This window comes from Cnephaeus nilssonii (genome assembly GCF_951640355.1).
Source record: "Cnephaeus nilssonii genome assembly, chromosome: 12".
Taxonomy (NCBI): Eukaryota; Metazoa; Chordata; class Mammalia; order Chiroptera; family Vespertilionidae; genus Cnephaeus; species Cnephaeus nilssonii.
Window position 1 is genome coordinate 34,772,002 of NC_137083.1, and position 18,067 is coordinate 34,790,068.

General features: G+C 33.7%; 1 protein-coding gene across 4 annotated transcripts in view; it reads left to right on the forward strand.

Annotated features, from left to right (window-relative positions):
- Positions 1–18,067, forward strand: part of CACNA2D1 (calcium voltage-gated channel auxiliary subunit alpha2delta 1) — a 379,039-nt gene that overhangs the window by 216,607 nt on the left and 144,365 nt on the right. For all 4 annotated transcript variants that reach the window (XM_079785391.1, XM_079785388.1, XM_079785389.1 and 1 more), the window contains exon 5: positions 7,496–7,537. In XM_079785391.1, coding sequence (XP_079641517.1) covers positions 7,496–7,537 — 42 coding nt within the window. The remainder of the gene's footprint in view (positions 1–7,495; positions 7,538–18,067) is intronic.

Genomic DNA, 18,067 nt, shown 5'->3' on the forward strand with positions numbered 1-18,067 from the left:
ATGCCACCAACAAAAATTAAAGTTCAAGCAAATACTATTAATGGTTAGTAACAGGAATTAGAATGTAAAAGAGCATTGTGGGGTGTGATATTTGTATTAGTGCTGTCAGTTGTTGGAGTTAGAGACCACATTCTAACCAGCTTAAGAAAAATAATAAATTACTGTTTCTATAACTAAGAAGCATGGAGATGGAGGGAATCTCTGGCACATCAGCATTCAAGCTTTTAAGCAGCTCATCTTTCAGGACCATAACTACTCCTGGAAAATGGAATATTCCTGGAAAAGTTATAGGAAAATGAAATACTGTAAGTGGACAGATTCAGGCACCTGTAATTTCTGTCATTAGAGGAGATGTGTTGTCAGCCAAATGGAATCACATGATTGGAAGAAACAGTTTTTCAGATATAGTAGCATTTCCGAAAAGAAGAAAATTTACCAAACAAAGCAAATCCACATGTTTGCTTATCCTAGGTTTTACACTGTGAGAACTGCTGACTTACTCTGTATGAGGGCTTGCTGTGTAATTCTCTCCATCAGGATTCCACAGTTTGGGTGTTGGGATGGATAAGCAAACTTTTGGTTTATTAAGGTTGGGCAGGACTTAGTGAGGACTGATGTGTGAGAAGCGGGTTTGGAAAGAGTGCATAGAATCATGGAGAAGTTTGGAGCACAGCAACAGGTGTAATGGACAGGATGCATATTGAGCCATCACTTACCTCCTATTTGCATTAGACTTCCTTAAAAATGCACCTCATCTAATTCATCCAATTAGAAATAACAGAAATTAATCATTTTATTTCTTCACTCTGCTACATGGAGTCTTTGAAGAAATGACTTTAAATGAATTAAATAGACTCACAGCATACTAACTGACCTAAGGAAATAAAATTATAATAATTTACTGGGATTCATATAAGTATCAGATAAAACTAACATAAATTCTATGGATAATCCTGATTTTTTTTCAACATATAAAATAATAGCTGATTACATATACAGGTCACCTATTGTGTGCCAGGCACTGTGCTAAACTTATCAGTTGTGTTATTTATTATCTCCTGGCACATAATATGAATGTAGGGTTGTCACATGACTTCAGTCCATTAATCTGGTAACATTAATCTCTAGTTTGACTTGTATCGGTCTTTCCTTTTCCTTTTTATCTTTATAAACTATATACTCATACATTCTAAACCTCACACAAATGTAATGGCACAAAAAATTTTTTTTTCTCAAAGACTATTGTCTTCAATTTACTTCATCTACTTTTAGCTATCTTTGGAAACGTTCATTCCATTCACATTCTTCTCCCATGCCATCCCTGCTCCCATGCATGCACACCCAACCACACTCACACCCGCACAAGCACACTCACACAAGTTCTTGAGTTCTTTTATTCACACAGGGCTACAGAGCTGCTGGCTATCTCATACCATGTACCATGGTTACTTGGGCACAGTCAAGAGCAGTGGTATATGGTTACCAGGTCAAATTGCTACAAAGATATATTCATCACAAAATTTGAGTTATAAGTGATTTGAGATAAATTATGGGGCTCTTTGTTGGTAGGAATTATTAACATAACTCATTTACAGATAAGAGAATCCCTAATGTTTATCTGACTGACTTCATATTTGGAATTTAAGAGTGATAAAAATGACCATAATAATAAGATTTAAACAAAATCTTTAGCAGACAATACAGTTGCCCGAAATTTGCCAGGTTGTGGATCATTGTGCAGAGCCAAGGGTATTGCGAAGAAAGGAGAATTAATAAATTGGACCGGGAGTTAATCTCTATTTGAATTTTGAATGTGTCATATATTTCAGATGTTGGCTATAAAATCCTAATTTTCCGTTCCAATATTTAAATCATATTCCTGGCAGCATCTTACTTCCATGTAGAAGCTTTGTACTTATGCTTCGAATTTTTAACATCAACTATTCATCAGAGGCCAACTTTTATAGGAAAGTGTCATGCAAGGGACTGTCACTCACAGTGCCATTTTAAAGATGGAATGGTCTATTTTGCCCAGATTTAATGTTTGACTCCCAGTAGACGCTGGGAAACTGAAGCAATTTATCTCTCAACTTGCTGGGGATGTTTTAAATTTCAGTAAGCAGCAGTATTATATTAGCATAGACAATTTGGGTAAATTTGTTTGAAGGAGATAATAAATAACTAAGCTACTTGGTTAAAATCAGAAATGAAACAATTTGTTCTTGTCATCTGGTGGCGCTTAAATTATGACAAATAGCTCTCCAAAGGCTTAACTCATCTGCAAATCTCCTCTGAGGCCATTGCTGGCTTTATCCTATTGTAAGGCATGGAATACACTGAAATCCACTGAAAACTTCTGTGTTTGAGTTAGAAATAACTTCCAAGGTAATGTTTAATATTTGCATAAAAACATTTAGCCAGAAGTATGATAAACAAGATAACTCAATTTTATAGTATGTGCCTGTACTAATTAGTTGATGTGCTAATTAGTTGAAATATTAAAAGACACTGATATAACTATGTACTTTCTGGAGAAGGGACTGAGGGAATTTTGAGTAATAGGATAGATAAATGATTAAGAAACACACACATGCACAATTTGCAAATACACATGCTTGAACTGAGCAAAATGGGGAGATTGTTACAACTACCTGAAATTCTTAATTTTCACCTATTTTGAAACCTAGGACAGTTGATTTATGTGGTCATGTCCTCCAAGGACAAATAAGAGTTATCCTTCAGTTTTAGTAGGTTAGAGGGATTGGCTCAGCTACCTCAAGTTCTTGCCCCATGTGAGTTGGGAAGCAGGAACTTGCTCCTTATGGTTGGACAGGAGTCTTCATCTTTGTTTCCTATACCAAGCACAGAGGGAAGTCGCCAAAATTGTAGAATAAGTGGGGACTGTCTCCCTCTGTTGGTCATAAGATCCCAAAGTCTCCATAGGGTAAAGGGAGAAGGAATGCAGTTCATTCTTTTGCCTCTTCTTTAATTATACCCCCTCAGGAGATACAGCTAGTCTTTACACTGTTTCCTAATTTTGTTTTAGCACAGAATTCATTTAAAAATATTTTTATTTATCTCAGATAGGAAAGGAGAGGGAGAGAGAGAAACATCAGTGATGAGGAAGAATCATTGATCGGTTGCCTCCTGCACACCCCCTACTGGGGATCGAGCCTGCAACCCAGGCGCGTGCCCTGATATCCTGGTTCATAGGTCGACACTCAATGACTGAGACACACCAGCCAGACACACAGAATTTATTTTAACTAAAATCCATCCCTATAAAAACATGGGAACATAGAAGCAGTGCTGATTCAGTGTGAATTGTCCAATATTCCTGAAAGTTGTCTTTTATCCCAACCTGGTTAAGATTGGTTCTGGATATATTTTGGTGCTTCCATGATTTGAGTCATTTGATTTTATACTTATTTAGTTTAACAAAGCTTCACATTCTTTTTCATGTTAACAAGTAATATAAAATACTTGTATTGAAAATTGTCTAAACAAATATAAATGGAACTATATCTATGTCTTGTTTCATTGTAAGCAATTTAGTTTTTAAAAATGCTTGTTATTTAGATTTTGACATATTATTTGTAATATTAATTGTACTAACACATTGACCTTACATTTATGTATTTCCCAATGTTGATTGTTTTGTATTTTCTTTTTCTTTTTTGATTTTTCAATTACAGTTTACATTCAGTATTACTTTGTATTAGTTTCAGGTGTACGCTCAGTGGTTAGACAATCATATACTTTACCAAAGTGTTCCCCTGATATTTCCAGCAGCCGCCTGACACCATATGTAATTATAACAATATTATTTACCATATTCATTATTTATGCTATACTTTACATCCTCGTGACTATTTTATAACTACCAATTTGTACTTCTTAATCCCTTTACCAACCAAAACCTGTCCTTTGGCAGTCTGTTCTCTGTATGTGTGGGTTTCTTTTGGTCTATTTATTTCTTCTTTAAATTCAATATATAAGTGAAATTATATGATATTTGTCTTTTTTGGACTGACTTATTTCACTTAGCATAATAGCCTCCAGGTTCATCCACATTGTTGCAAATGGTAAGATTTCATTCTTTTTCACGGCTGTAACATTCCTTTATATATATATATGTACCACAGTTTTTTTTATCTACTTATCTACTAATGGACACTTAGGCTGCCTACAAATCTTGACTATTGTAAATAATGCTGCAATGAGCATAGGGGAGCATATAGTCTTTTGAACTAGTGTTTGGGTTTCTCCGGATATATACCCAGAGGTAGAATTGCTGGGTCATAAGGCAGTTCCATTTTTAGTTTTTTGCAGTAACTCAATATTGTTTTCCACAGTGGCTGCACCAATCTACATTACCACCAACAGATCTTAATGTATATCCTTATGTACAGAGCTAATATGTATTTTTATATAGCAAAAGAGATAGTTATAAATGAAATTGATTTATAACTTTACAGTTTCACCAAATCATGTTTTTTTCTCAAGCTTACATTTAAATATTTTTCTGATCCAAATAATTCTGATACAATAAGCCACACTAAAATAAATCACTGCAATTTTCCATAAGAAAGTATGATGAACTGAGACTGGAAAACTATTGTTATGTAGCAAAAATTTATATAAATTCAGTGCCCTGTGAATGTTTGCATTTTATTGTCAAACTGCCATGTAGATGGAATGGGATGACAAATTAAATGCACGATTATAGTTTCTCCAAATTGTTACATGGATTTATCCTTGCTAAAATTGATCAGTAGAGCTTTTCTGTTAGGTAAAATAAAGGACTAATGAAATGTGCATGCTATCCATGCAAGTTTTGAGGTTTCGGAAAGGAAAGTGTGTTTATAAAAAATGTTTCTAGGCCAAAAGCAATGTCACATTTATTGGAGAAGAAATTTTGTTGTAAGGCAGTGGAAGTGACACTATTGTTTTCCTTCGCATTTATATTTTGACCATGTAAGAAATTGACCTTGTATAAAGAAAGAGAGCTTTTTAAAAATAGAAATGTGCCCTAGCTGGTTTAGTTCAGCGGACATAGGGTTGGCCTATGGATTAAAAGGTCCCTGGTTCCATTCCAGTCAAGGGCACATGCCTGGGTTGCGGGCTCAATCCCCAGTAGGGGACGTGCAGGAGGCAGCTGATCAGTGATTCTCTCTCATCATTGATGTTTCTCTCTCTCTCCCTTCCTCTCTGAAATCAATAAAAAAGTAAATAAATAAAATAAAATAAAAGTATAAATACAAATTACCCATTTTAGAAGGGGTATGAATATTTGACATGCAGTATTATTTTGTGATTAATGTATTTTTCATAGTTCACATTTAAAATAAAAAAAGTCAGCTTTTGAATTACATGTATTTTAAAGTCCAGAAAGACTTCTACAAATGTATAAAATTTAAATAAACTTGGCAATATACATTTTTCAATAACAGTTTTAGAAGCAATACAGAGGTTCTAAAAGAAGAGGTAATAGGGTTTTGTATAATATATAGTACAGTAAAAGAGGGAAAGGCATTTGGAAATTCTCAAACCCAGTTTTCTATATGTTAGTTTTTATTTTAATTTCCAGCACAGTTTATCTAAATACAATCAAAATACTTAGTTTGAGTTAAAACTAGCATTTCTTTATCATTCTTAACTCTCTTCTGGGACTGTAGTTGATATTCTAAATCTCAAGTTTAAGAAATAAATTATCTTTATTTGTTATATGTGACAATGTGTGACACATAAGAAAAAAGCTTACTAATAATTTAGTCCTTTAACTCAAGTACCATGTACCAAGTGTAGTCCTAGACACGAGTGGCTTTAGATAATTGATCTGTATCCATTATTTCACTGAAAAGAAAAGGGTAGGTATGTTTACTTATATTGTGTCTCCCTTGGCAGAGCAGTATGTACAGATGGGTATATAATGAATGTTGAAAATGATGATACTGAACTGCATGAAATTTAATACAGTTTCAACACAGTTCAATTTTGAAATATAAGCAAGCAGTTGGAAGAAATAAAGTCTAAAATGAAGATAAACCTATTCAGTGCTTTAACTTTTGATGGACTCCACATTTTAAATTGAAAATTGTTTCCTAAGTATAAATTACAGGGTTGCATGAGGGATCAATAAGCTAGTAATTAGATTTGGGTCTCAGGTAAATTCAGATGGTTATGATGAGTTCTGGTTTTGTATTTTAACCTTGCTTCAAAACTAATGCTGTAAGAAATGCTTCAGGAATTAGAACTTACATGCGTGGTAAAAATCTCTAGCTGCTTAATTATTTTAAAAATCATTTAATGGTAAGTTAAAAAGTGTTATTGACTCTGTATGCAATACATTTGAACTCCTGGTTTCATTCTGTGTTATGAATCAAGATTTTATGTATTTGTCTATAGAGGGTTTGGTTTGGTCATTTGGTCTACAGAGACACCTATATTTTATGGTATGTTTCTTACATCAAAAGGAGGCAGGTTCTATGGCAAATAAATCTGGGAAACAAAACAACATCTACTTTCCTCTTGGACATTTATAATATACATGCATACATTGAGGATCTGTGAGGTCCTGCTGAAAAGAGACAATTTTATCTTTATTCTGACGCCATGACCATAGAATACTTTTGCCTATGTAACATTTATTATGATTTGAAAAGCTAGAATTTTTTTGGGGGAGGTGCATATCTTAAGAAACATTAGTCTATTTTTTTCAAAGGAATTTCCTAAAATATTTTTTGTACATTGTTTCTTCTAATGAAATTTTATAGTATCCATATTTATAATTAATGAAGAGGTACAGAAAAAAGCATTTTTTACATAGTACTCATGTTACTACTGAAGACAAACAGAATGGACTGCATTTTCAATCACTTCAGGAGAGGAAAGGAAATAGAAATGGATTATTTTTAAATTGCATGTTTCTAGCGTCTAAGACTCAAAGAAATATCCAAAATTATAAGACAAAATTTATTCTTGAAGAGCCAACACACTTATTCACCACTTTGGTAGAAATGGAGAATATTAGTGTGTTAGATAAATATGTATTTTTTTTAAAGTCATAGTTTTAGCAAACTATTAAGCAATTTGTATTACATTTTTCTTGAATTATCTTATCATTTATGGTTTAGGCTGTGTGTGTGTGTGTGTGTGTGTGTGTGGGTGGGTGGGTGGGTGCGCGTGTGTTGTGTGTGTAATTTATCTGCATTATGAAATTTTTATTTTTTCTTGACAAATTGTTCTCAGACTTACACTGAGATATTTTCCCTCAATGCAAAATGTGCTTTTCCAATCTCACTGATATAGTGTTTTAATATGTTCTTAGAAAATATTGGCTAATCTCTATGGATCTTTGTGGAATATATTGTGAAAGGAATATTATGAGGGGTTTAATAATTAAAATATAAATCAAATATATTTAGTGTTTCATCCTGTATATTTTTGTTTTTACTCAAATTAATAAAGCATTCTTTTTTTATATTTTTTATAGAGTAATGAAGTTGTCTACTACAATGCAAAGGATGATCTGGATGTGAGTATTAACATTTTACATTAAATTCCAAGGTGACCTTTATTATACTGGAATGATTGGTTTTATAGAACAAGTTGACTTAGCAGGTTTAGTATTTCAGAAAATGCTCCATAGCAGAAGAAAAATGCCAATTAGACACATCAAGGTAATGATGAATTTTAGTGCGTATGTTATCTTTAACAACTTATTGTTGGTATCTTCCTAAGAAGAAATGCCATATGTTTTTCTGTTTTTAACTCACACTGTACCCTGTTCAGACCTCAGTCCACTGCACTGACTTAAATTTTCTGTACTCCATTAGCATTGTTGACAGAGATTGGATCCCATTCATCTCTGTATCCTGGCTCCTGTCACCATGGTCGCTAGGCATGTCTACTCTGGCCTTAACTGCATACATCAGGAGAAGCCATTTACTTCTTCTATAGTGCGAATGACACTCTGGAAGCTGAGCAACAACTAGCCTGCCTGTTCAATCTTTGAAGCACATTATGTGCTTAATATGCCTTTTAAAGTAAATATCTCTAAAGTACATGTTCAAATGACTTCAGAACATGATTATTTTAGCACAAATGAGTTACTTATAATATTGAACAGTTCAGGACAGATTAGGGATGCACTTGGACAGATTAGGGACACATTTTCATTACTTAGATATGGTAGAAGCATTTATAAAATTATAAAACAAAATTTACACATAAGTTTTAAATTTTATTGTATTTGATTTTTGTTATCAGAAAAAATATTTATATACACTTATTTTTTATCCAATTTTTTTGAAGGCCTCCTATAATTTAGGTATTCTTCTAAGAGCTTGGGGTGTATCAGTGAAAAAATTAAATAAGTATACTATAATTATTGTTTGTTCTCAGACTCTTTATCTGAATCAAAAAATATATATTATAATAGTATATATTAATTAATATAAGTGAACCTATTGAATTTGTCCTCCTTTTGACTTCTCCCAGGCAATAAAGTCTCTAATACTACTGTGGGTTATAATTATGCCTATAACCAGGATACATTCTATTTTTTAGGCCATGTGTTGAGCTATAGCAAATTAAATAAAAATCTCTTAATAGGAACTGATATCAACTATATTTGATATCAACTTTTAAATTTAAAACTTAAAAATGATGCTTATCACTTAGAGAAATTATTTTCAATTGTTTATATATAAATAACTGTTTCAGAATAAGTGGAAAAGAGTGTTGTGTAGTGGAAAGAGCATTACAAAGGAGCATTTCATGCCCTATCCAGCCCTAAAATTGTAGTCTCCCATAGGGCATCAAAACTATTTAAACTCAAACTGTTTTCCCACATTTCTACAGTTGACTAGGTGATCCATAAATTAATTCCAGATCTGTGTAGTCTTAGAATCCTGCTAAAATAGTCAAGTTTGGTGGAATTAAGCTGTTTCATGTAAAATTTTTGAGAATTTATAAAGAACTATAAGATTGTTTCTTATGTCATTAAAACTTTTTATGGGGATGTTCAAAGGGTTTTACTATTGGTCTCATAAACCCTTAAACATTGAATAAAAATGAACCATATTTTATGATTAGCCTATGGGTTTGGCTGTTACGGAGAAACCTAAAGTAATAGTGATAAAAACAAGACAAAAGTTTATTCTTTCATTTATCATTCTGTGTACCAGGCCTAACATGGTAACTCAATCATCCAAGGCCCAGGGTCCTTCTCTCATGTTCTCTGCTCTCCTCAATATGCTTTTTTATGTTGTGGCCGATGCTTCAGTATTCACCATGATTTTTGCATTCCAGGTAACTGGAAGAAGACAAATGGCAATGGAGGGCATGCTCTTTGCCTTTAAGGGCATGTTCAGGTGCATACATCACTTCTATCTGCACCATGGTCCACAACTTAGTGACTCGTTTTGCCTATTTGCAGTAGAATATGGAATATAGTCCACCCCTACCAGACAGGCATATACCCAAATAAAAATATGGGGTTCTATTACTAAAGAGAGAACAGGGAGCATACTAACTAGGAGATAATTAGTTTCTACGAATATCTTCAAATTACTCTTCTTGACATATTAAAGTTAATGCCCAAAGTCTACCCAATCTTAGTGATGTCCATTATCTAATGTAGTCAAATTCTTCAACTTGGAACTGAGGAAAAATTATCTTTTACAGCAAAATGTTTATAAATTATGTGATATATTTTTTTCTTAATGTTTTGATTACTATGATCAAATTGTTTTCTGCAATAGAAATATTTACTATCTTACAGTGAAAGGAAGTTAAGACATGTAAGTAAATGTGACACTTGGATATTCTACTTTAGGATTTTCAGTGGTTATAATTTTCTTAAAGTCTTGCTTATCTGATGAAGTCACACTTCAGTAGATGATGAAATTTACTAACCCTCGCCAAAAGTTTTGCAATATAGGTTGATTTAATTGACTGCCATACCAAAACTTTATACATGTTGTGCTTGATTATTTTATATATCAAATTCTCACAAATCATAATGCCATTTCATTGTTCTGATTTGAATTGGATTACCATCACTGTTCTTTTAGATGTATAATTTTCTCAAGTTCCACAGAGCCAGATGCATTATTAAAAATTCTGATGGGACATTATCTAATGTGCTTTTATCATCTCATACATCACTAATATCTAATGAACAAAAGAACTAATTGGAGTACTAAATATTGAAGCAATAATGTCAATTAATAAATTTGTCCTCATCTACTTGAATGGTGTTATAAATATCTGAGATGTAAATGAAGCTTCTATTTTAAGTATTATACCTCCTACTGGAGTCTAAAAAGATTGTAAATCTATAGCCTATCATTTATAAGTTTTTCCCCAGTTCTGCATTAGCAAGAGCATATTTGTTAATCCATGACCACTTCTAGTAGAAGAGTGGTCATTTCTATATTTCCCAACTCTCTTACATAGGTCATTTTCTTTTCATCTCTATGACCACCATGCAAGTTTAGATATTATTCTCCAATATTTACCTAAGAGCTATTGAAATGGTCTCTTATGCTTCTAAATTTTATATATATTTCATAATATACATTTTTAGTATGAAAATATTCCTAAACATTTTATTTATAGTTTCTTTTCCATTGTCAAGATCTTCAAGTCAGTTATTATTGACTTTGTTTGGTATTTATTTAAGATCCTGAATAAACTTTACCAGTTTTTTTCTAAGCCAATATGACTTTGGCAATGAAATGGCCATTTCTTCTTCTTGGAGGCACAGCCAATATTTATAAATTATGTTCATGGGTCCTTCCCTTATGTGTAAGTTCCTGGAGGGCAGCTCTTACGGACTCACAGCAGCTAGCCTGGCCTTAATAGCAACTAGCACATTGTGATTACATAAGGTTTTTTCCAGTAATAAATCTAAGTTAAAATAGAAGTTTCATTCTATGTAAGTATGAAATAGCTTAAGAACAGCAGAACCATAATTATATACCCCCATTTCTGCTCTCCATACATAACTTCATTTTTAGAGGCCCTTTCACCACCACCACTACTCCCTAATTTCAGCCCAGACCTGTGAGTCTCTGTAATATAAAGGATTGGAATTGAAGTACACACCCTGAGGAAAACACTTGCCCTTAGCAAATGCCTACTTGACCAGAAACCATACCTATATCACCCTCTGCCTTCAAGCTACAGATTTGACAGCATCAGGAAAAAAATCCTTAAAAGGGAATCTGAGGGAATCTGTACCATTTGACTGTTTCCCAGTCCTGAGACTAGATAGTCTTAATTCTGAAGAAAGACTAAATAGATCTCTCTTTATTAAGGAAGAAGCAGTTAATCGAGCAATCCATGAAAAGTTCAATAACAGTACAGTAGAAATATTGTATTATTAAAGATACAGAGGAAACAAAATAGATCTAGTGACATAGAAGCATGGAGCAGACTGTCGAATCTCAGAGGGAAGGTGGGGGTAGGTGGGTGGGTGTGAAGATATCAACCAAAGATCTTGTATACATATATGCATAACACATGGAGATAGACAATAGGGTGGTGGAGGCCTGGGGTGGGGGACAGGGGTGAGCAATAAGGGGTCAATGGGGGAAAAAAAGGGGACATATGTAAAATTTTCAACAATAAAGATTTCAAAAAAGAATGTTATATTTAAGTGTAATCTATTGATTTTGCCCATTATAAGGATGATATATAACCTCAGTTAAAGGTCAAACAAGTATTTAAAAGTGATCAATTATTCCTTTGGAATGTAACCTTTCTATTAGCTACATCTGAATCAGTCAGTTTGTGGGAAGCAATCAGGGCTTTAATATAAGACAAGTTCTCAGGGTCATTTTATATTATTCTGCTACTCTACTTAGATCAATGCTATTTATATTCACCTTGTGGGTACAAAAATAAATAAGTGGCAACCAGATTTAGCTAAAGTAGTGACTAAAATAAGGGGTAGAATTAATGTTTCTTAGGATTGTGTAATATAAAAAATTATGAATGCAGACTTTTAGACAAGTTTTCCCCTTGAAACTTAAAAATATAAAAGTATGTATACTGTAGCTGGGCGAAATTATTTGGTAAGCCACAGTTCTCATGGGAGGATATAAGGCACATAACCTTACTAGAAATTTAAGGTGATTCTTCCTGTGTCCACTGTGCTGGTTAATGCTAAAACAGTCTCTCTTCCGATTACTTGGTCATGGTACCCTACAATTTTCCAGTCAAATGTTAAGTATTTAAAAGCCAATTCAGTCTGACCAGCATGGCTCAGTGGTTGAGCATCTGCTTATGAATCAGGAGGTCACAGTTGATTCCTGGTCAGAACACATGCCCAGGTTGCAGTACGAGGTGTGCAGGTAACAGCCAATCAAATGATTCTATCTCATCATTGATGTTTTCATTTCTCCTTCTCCCTTCCTCTCTGAAATCAATCAATCAGTCAATCAATCAATCAATCAACCAGCCAATTCAAATACAACCTCCTCATGAAGTCTTCCTTGGTTTTTCTAGTTAGCAAATGGCATTTTCTTCCTCTGGGTATTCTAAACAACTTTTTCTACATTTCTGGCTTTATTAGTATGCCATACCTTCTTACATTATAGTATTTGATACAGGGATAATCTTCTCTATTAAAATGTTTAGCAACTTGTGGAAAAGATCTTTTTCTCTTTCATTGTTGAGCGTAATTGTTGAGAAGAATGCTTGTTAAATTGGGTAGGTGTTTGTGTTTCAGTACCCACATTACTTACACCACATCTGTGAAGATTGGTTCACCTTTCAGTGTGGAGCTCTTTGCAAAGAAAACGGGAAACCCCTTGCAAGCATGGTGGTTATGAAAATGTTGGTTTTGTTTCAAGGTTGGTGGGAACAAAGCTGAGAGAGGAAGAGCAAAGCTGGCTTTGGCGATGGACTATATTTGAATTAATTTTAATATAAAAATGCGTTTTCTTTTGTTCATGTACCGGGGCGGCTGCGGAAGGAGGCTGTGGCAGAGGACATTGTTTCCTCCTCTCTCACCTACCCCTTCCCCTTGTTGACTTGTAGTGGTCATGAGGACTGAGAGTAAAGTCAAAACAGACAATGTGGTTTCCTGTTTGTCTAAAACTGATTCAAGTTGGGAATAACTAGCGGAGTTAGAATGCTTATTTGGAATTACTACAAGTGATATAAGGTCAGGATCTTTGGTTCTAAGTGTGGACAGATCTGATGAGCAAAGTTATTATGAATCTCTGTGAAACATGAAATCAGACTTATTGTGTTAGTTGATCAAACTGAAGGTCTGTATGATTCAACGTGTAATTAGGGTAAATAATAGCTGTTGAATTAAGTAATTTAGAAATACGACATTATATTCCTAAATACTTCAGTGTACAACTGTTTTTCCCCTAAATACTAACAAGACACACACATAAAATCACTATATACATTGTTATACAGAGGAGATTATAGAGTGTTAAGAGATTGTATTCTGAAGTGTCATTGCCTGGATTTGAATCCCAGCTCTGCCATTTTCTAGCCGGATGATATTAGTCATGACACAATATCTCTGTTTTTCACTTTTTTTTTGTAAAATAAAGGTAATCAGAGTACCTACCTCATACAGTTAGTGTGAAAATTAAAATTAATTAACACATATAAAGCATTTAGAACATTTCCTATCCCATAGTCAGTAATACAGAAATATTAATGAGTATATTTTTAAAGAGAATAATTTTAATGCTATTACAATAAATTTAAGATTGATTTGAAATGATTTTAACTCAAAATGGAGCATGTTTGTGTGTATGCATTAACAATAATTAAAGGGTAATAGATTAAACTATTTTTCATTTTATTGTTATGAATATAATTCTAGACTGTGTGTAAAAACTAAGACAATGCGAAACAAAATAAAAATCGAAGTAGCTTCTTCAAAAAATATTTAGAATAAAAGGAACACAATGCTGAAATTTGTCTTGATATCAGTATAGGTTTATATGTCCAGATTTGAAAGAAAAATTAATCATCAAAATAAGATGGAAAAAAAAGGCTATTAAGCAACAATTATTTATGAAATTCCACTTTAAGTTTTACTTCATTTTGAAATTCATTTAGGTTCTTGGCTTGGTGTTTTAGAAACATCTATCTCAATAAGTCCTTAGATTCACTCAAAATTAGTGAAGCAAAATCCCCAGAAGGCTTGAGTTGTGCCAGCAAGCAGCACTGTTAATTCCCAAAGCAAGCAAAAAGAATGCAGATCATTACAAACTCTTATTAACCTGATTCCAAGATCTATGTTTCTGACTAAAATCCAAATGAAATAAGTTTAACTTTGAATTCCCATGTCGATAAATTGAGCTGATTTATTTGCTACATTTTATTTTATTGATCATGTTAAAAATTTGACCCGTCTGGGACTTTTGGCTAGTCTGCCGAATTCCCTTGCATATTTATGTTACTATTTATTTTCTTAGCAGAGTCTTGTCTATGTTAAAATTAATTGAACACAATGTCCTAACTAAATGCCTTTTTAAAAGCCCAATCTTTCATGATCTTATCTTACTTTATATAAATAAATAAACCTGATTCTAGAAGGTATATGCATCAGTGATGAAATCTATTCTAATTATTAGAGAAGCAAAGTCTAGATTTTTTTCTAACTTTCTTCTTTTCACTATCTTATAGAACGTAGCCTTTATTTCAGGCTCTGATGACTGATGTTGAATCCTCAAATAGGTGATGGCATAGAGATGGAATATTAATTGCTTCTGTATAATAACTGGTTTAATCAGTTTTTTTGTGTGTATGCATCAAAAATAAATGTTTTAAATATTTTGGATGGTATACAATTGGATTCGATTATAATAGTAGTTAACATACATATTCTTATGCTTTAGTAGGCAGTAAATACTTTGTATGCAATGTTAGTGTTTAAGGTACGCACTAATCTATTGTAACACGCACTATTATTTTACTGATTTTCAGGTGAGACAAGTAAATCTTAGTGAGCTTAAGTCACACAGTAGGTATTTGATGGTGCAGGGCATTGAACGTGGTGCAGTCCATGTGGTCCACAGCAAGAGCAGCGTGGCATTGTGCTGTGCTGTGGGTACCCACGGGATGGAGAGGGCCCTGTAATGGAGCTGCTATAAATCAAGACTGAAGGTTAAAAATTTTTGGAGACGGTTTTGACTTAAAATTTTAATTGATCATACCTACCCATTATTCTGTCTATATTTAATGGTGATGTAGTTGGCTTGTATTTAATCCAGCCAGTTTCATCATTGACAGTGATTTGCAGTAGGTAAAATGAAATATCTATGATTAAAAAAAGTGTTGGGCTTTGAATCATAAATCTCCCCTGATCTGATCTACTATTCCCAGTGATATTAATGCATGCAACCCCGTGTGAAATATGACCACATTAGGAGTCACTGAAAAAAATTTTGTAAAACTAATAAAAAAGGTAGATTAGATTCAATCTCTTCTAGTAATTGCACCTTATGTTTTTGGGGGCTTCTTTAAAAAGTTTTGACTCTATTCAGAAATTTTTAATGCTTTACACACTTGGGGACATGCTCGTTTTGCAAGGATAGTTTAAACATTGATTCTTGGGTGTTTTTGTTGTTGTTTTTGGAGATTGAATGATTCTCTTGTAGATTTGCATCCAGTTCTTTCTTTCCAGAAGTAGAGTATGGCATATATATTTAAAACACAATGAATAATCATTAAATTTAGAAAATTCAGTGCATTATATGGGCATTATAAAGTTACCCTGTTGTACAAAGATGGAAACTGGGTTGTTTTAAATGGAATCTTCAACCATTTTTTGTTTACCCATGCATATTAGTTTTTAAAAAAATGCATCTCTCTTTATAAGAATATTTACTTATAAATCCAATATTTACTACTGAACAACACCACTGATGTGCTTGTCAGCTGTGAGCCCAGCTTCTGGCTGAGCGGTGCTCCCCCTGTGGAAGCACACTGACCACTAGGGGTCAGCTCCTGCATTGATCGTCTGCCCCCTGGTGGTCAGTGCACATCATAGTGACTGATCATTCCTCTGTTCGGTCGATTTGCATATTAGCCTTTTATTATATAGGATATGAAAAACATTGAAATGAGATCATCCTATCTCTAAAAATTAAAAGCAATTTTTGTGTTATAAATATTATAATGGACAAATATACTTTTCAAAATACTGGCATAGCAAAAAGGCTTTTAAAAAACTTTTCAAGATGGGAAGGTCAATTATTTCCCCTTGAGATCCAAGGTAAAGACTAGCCAATCCTATACAAGTCAGGTATAGTTCAAGAGCCCAGACTTCAGGACTCCAAGTTCCCACCATATTTATGGTGAAATGAAAACTACCCGATGGCCTGCTTGTAAGATTTCCTACAATCTATGTCCTGCCTGATGACTCACCCAGACCTCCCATTCTGCTTCTTTTTGCTCATTATGTTCCCGCTGCAGTGGCCTATTTTCTGCTCCTCACACACATCATGCTCTTGCTGGGTTAGCCTTCCTTGTACTGGTTGTTCCCTTTGCTTGGTATGCTTTTCCCTGGTCTACTTTCATGGCACCAATTTGTTCTTTAGGTCTCAGATAAGAATACGCTCTTGGACATTCCCCATCTAATTATCCCCCATAGAATCTTGACAATGTCACCCTACTTACTACCTTCAGAGCACTACTCCATTTCAGTTATCTAACTTTTTATTTGCCCATCTCTGTTGTCTCAGTACACTAAAATTAAGCTCCTTGAAGGCAAGAGACCTCATTGGTATCATCGAGTTGTATCCCTAGCATCTAGCATATCACTTAGAACTGTTTTTGCTTGCCATATTAATATTATTTTTTGAGTAAATAATAAAGGTGAATCCATGTTTCCTCGCCTCCAAATTTATGCTTCTTTTTTCTAGGACAAACACTGGAAGCAATTTAGTGAATGGACAGACAGTGCCTCAGTCAGGAATCTAGGTTCTCAATCTCATTCCAACTCTATGAATCCTTGCTGTCTCTTCAGGTTTTCTTTTATAAGAAATAGAGGGAAATAAGATCTGTAAGGTTCTTTCTAGCTCTAAAATTTCTAATTCTCAAATCTATGGACTTAAAGCAAATTGTCTACAAAGCTTTTTTTTTTTTTAATGCCAAATAACTGGAAGAACATTTTAATGGTGGGATGCTGCTATAAAGAAGCATTTACCACTAAAGTCTCTGGGTAACCAAACCCTGAGAATTTACATTTTCATTTAGGGCAATACATTCATATCATAAAGCTATAGACATCAATCAGTCAAACAGACAATTTGTAGGTGCATGGTGCATATGAATTAAAACATTAGGTTTTTCTTTTCAATCCATGGGTTTTATTCTTTCATTTACATCCCTAAGAGATAATCAAGACCTTCTTTTTCATAAGACTTTAAATGAAAATAAATACATCATGTATCAGTGGTATCTAAAAGGATCCATTGGAGGGTTGAAAGAAAACAGAACTGATACCTATTTGTAGCAAGTGAAGTGAGGAAAAAAAGCGAAAGTTTACTGATATTTACTATAGGGACTGACATTAGTACTCCCTCTCCTCCTACCTTCTGTGTGTGAGCTGCTCTGGAGTCACCTGCTACTAGTACACTCCAGGCACCACAGCAAAGAGTGGAAACCTACACACTGACAAGTAGGTAGCTACCTTCTCACTTGTACCATCACTTTCAATGTACTGTGCTATACTTTATATGCAATTTATATACTATCTTTTCTGATTTAGCCTATTTCATATGGATCAGTAGCTTAAAATATCTTAAAATTAATAATGACTAAAGATGAAATTCAACCAATGGAAGTTGCACTGAACAACAGGAAGATGACAGATGATGCTTCTGTTTATTCTCAGCATTAGCTCTTCTTCAAACTCATTACAAGATGAAATCAGCAATTTAATTTGTTTAATTAGGCAAATTGGTCAAAAGTTAAAAATTTATCAAGAAGGCTATTTTAAGTATAATTTATTATTAATAAGAATGTAATGTGTTCATATGGCCTTTTGAGATATTTCCAATGGTAATTGAGGTCA